General features: G+C 34.0%; 1 protein-coding gene across 1 annotated transcript; it reads left to right on the forward strand.

The window, feature by feature from the left end:
- The first annotated feature begins 409 nt into the window (after positions 1 to 409).
- Positions 410 to 1,982, forward strand: LOC142641406 (HVA22-like protein f). The gene is made up of 5 exons (XM_075815839.1): positions 410 to 515; positions 948 to 974; positions 1,093 to 1,215; positions 1,334 to 1,583; positions 1,692 to 1,982. Exons 1-5 carry the CDS (start codon positions 469 to 471, stop codon positions 1,716 to 1,718), a joined length of 474 nt encoding a protein of 157 aa, XP_075671954.1. The 5' UTR covers positions 410 to 468; the 3' UTR covers positions 1,719 to 1,982.
- The last annotated feature ends 317 nt before the right edge of the window (positions 1,983 to 2,299 follow it).

The following is a 2,299-nucleotide window of genomic DNA, read 5'->3' on the forward strand; positions in this document are numbered from 1 at the left end:
TGGAATATTCATATATACTAACTTGGGATGCCTTTCTTGACCTTGTTCTCCAATCTTGTAAATATCCTAAACAATCCTAACAGATTGAATTAGTTTATTAATTAAGTAGCTAGATGTTACAAAATTTCTTGATTCATGACATGAAAACCTTTAAAATGGAACAAACTAGAGGAGAAAGAAAAGTAAGGTGCAATGGTGCATAGAATAGATACCTTTGATGCACAAGTTTAAAGGCAAGTAGCTACTTACTTTAGCGTTATTTCCTCCTCTCTCATTGCCTTTTTCTTTTCCTTGTTGTTGAAGAAAAGAAGACTTTGGCCAATCCAACAGATATTCTTTACTTCGTTTCATCGACCCCACCTAGCTTCCTTTTATAAAAACTCTGCAACCTTATCTCATATTTTTCATCAAGCTCACCAAACTTGTAGTCTTTATCGATCAACCGGAGTCCAAGAGTAGAATTTCAACATGGGCGTTGTTGTACCAATTGCGAGGATCATGGATTCATTAGCCGGGTATGTAACTTTTTATTCAATAAGAGAATGCAAGAAATTTGTTTATGGCTTTCTTATTTTCATATCTTTCTGAAAAGAAACTGGATGTCTCAGCAATAACATTCATTGGTCACAAATATTGTGCATCATTTACGTGCTCAATTATTGGCCACGGTCCCCAAGAAAAAGTACAAAAGGATTCATATATATATATGGTCAATGGTCATGCATAATTTGTTTGTTAGTGAGACATTTAAATGCTATCTTATTCGTTGCTTGAATTAATCCAGTGCTTTAGTGATTAGTCAAACTTTATCAGGAAATCTTTTTTTAGAAGATATGATGTTTAACTAACAGCACATATCCTTTTCGAGAGGAACATATATCCTAAAAATTTTCATCATTTTTAATTGTATCCTAACAATAACTTTGATTCTTGTTGTGAACCTGCAGGCCTGCAGTGATGCTTTTATATCCTCTGTAAGTAAAATACATCCATCCCCAGTAGTTTACATATACCAGAAAACTAATTAAAAGGATATTAATGTATGTCTAATACGAGTTCCATATATATATATATATATATATATATGAACAGATATGCATCAATGCGAGCAATTGAGAGTCCTACAACCCTAGACGATCAGCAATGGCTAACATATTGGGTTTTATACTCGTTCATAACGCTTTTTGAGCTTTCTTGTTGGAAAGTTCTCGCTTGGTACGTACTGTCACATCACACGTAAATTGTTTATAGTGATTGACATGAATGTCGCGTATTGTGCTATCACTAACAAAAAATTATAAATCTGCATGAAAATATGTATGCTGTGTGACAGGTTTCCAATTTGGCCATACATGAAGCTTGTATTTGGCTTGTGGCTGGTGCTACCAATATTTAATGGGGCAGCTTATATTTATATGAATTTCGTGAGAAAATATGTTAAGCTTGGAGGCCGTGTGAATAATCCTGCTTATTCTGAGACCCAAAAGAAGATAATCCAGATGATGAGCCTCGATGCAAGGAAATCCGTGGAGCTTTACATCGATAAATATGGACTTGAAGCCTTTGAGCGAGTGGTCAAAGCGGTATGAATATATTGCATGATTGCTCTCTCTCTCTCTCTCTCTCTCTCTCTCTCTCTCTCTTAAGCGTGTCCTTTTGGAGTATTAACCTTTATAGAGTTGATTTTGCAGGCTGAAAAAGAAGCAAAGAAGCACTGAGGAGACCAACAAATATACTCATGTATATGTAAAGATATAGAGATGCTACACCCAACAAATATGGCTATTATATTGCGTGTATAAATACGTTTATATTTGTATATTCTCTTGGGAAGACCAAACATTACTCATGTTTGGCCACGCACTCACCACCTGTAATTAATGGGGATGAATTTTCTTTAAAAAAAGATTTACTTTCGTTTCAAATTATATGTCATTCTCATAAGAATATTTGTTGTGTAATAGCAGAAATTTTAATATCAATTGTTGTTATTTTGTGGCTAAATGGAAGCACAATATGGTAATATTTAACAAGGTTGGACAAACTCTATGCCTACTACATTCAAGAGTAATGCTAACCAAAATACACTATCAATGACATGGATTATAACCACACTTAATCAAACCTTATGACCCTTACAACTCAAAAAAAACAACACTTACAAACCTCACTAATGAACATACACAAAATCTCTCACAAACACAAATTAAATCACACACATAAACTCCAATACACTCAAAAACTCTCACATACTAACAAAACTAAAAAACTTTCAACACACGTACCCAGGTATTTTTCA

The sequence above is a fragment of the Castanea sativa genome, chromosome 6 (assembly GCF_040712315.1).
Source record: "Castanea sativa cultivar Marrone di Chiusa Pesio chromosome 6, ASM4071231v1".
Lineage (NCBI taxonomy): Eukaryota > Viridiplantae > Streptophyta > Magnoliopsida > Fagales > Fagaceae > Castanea > Castanea sativa.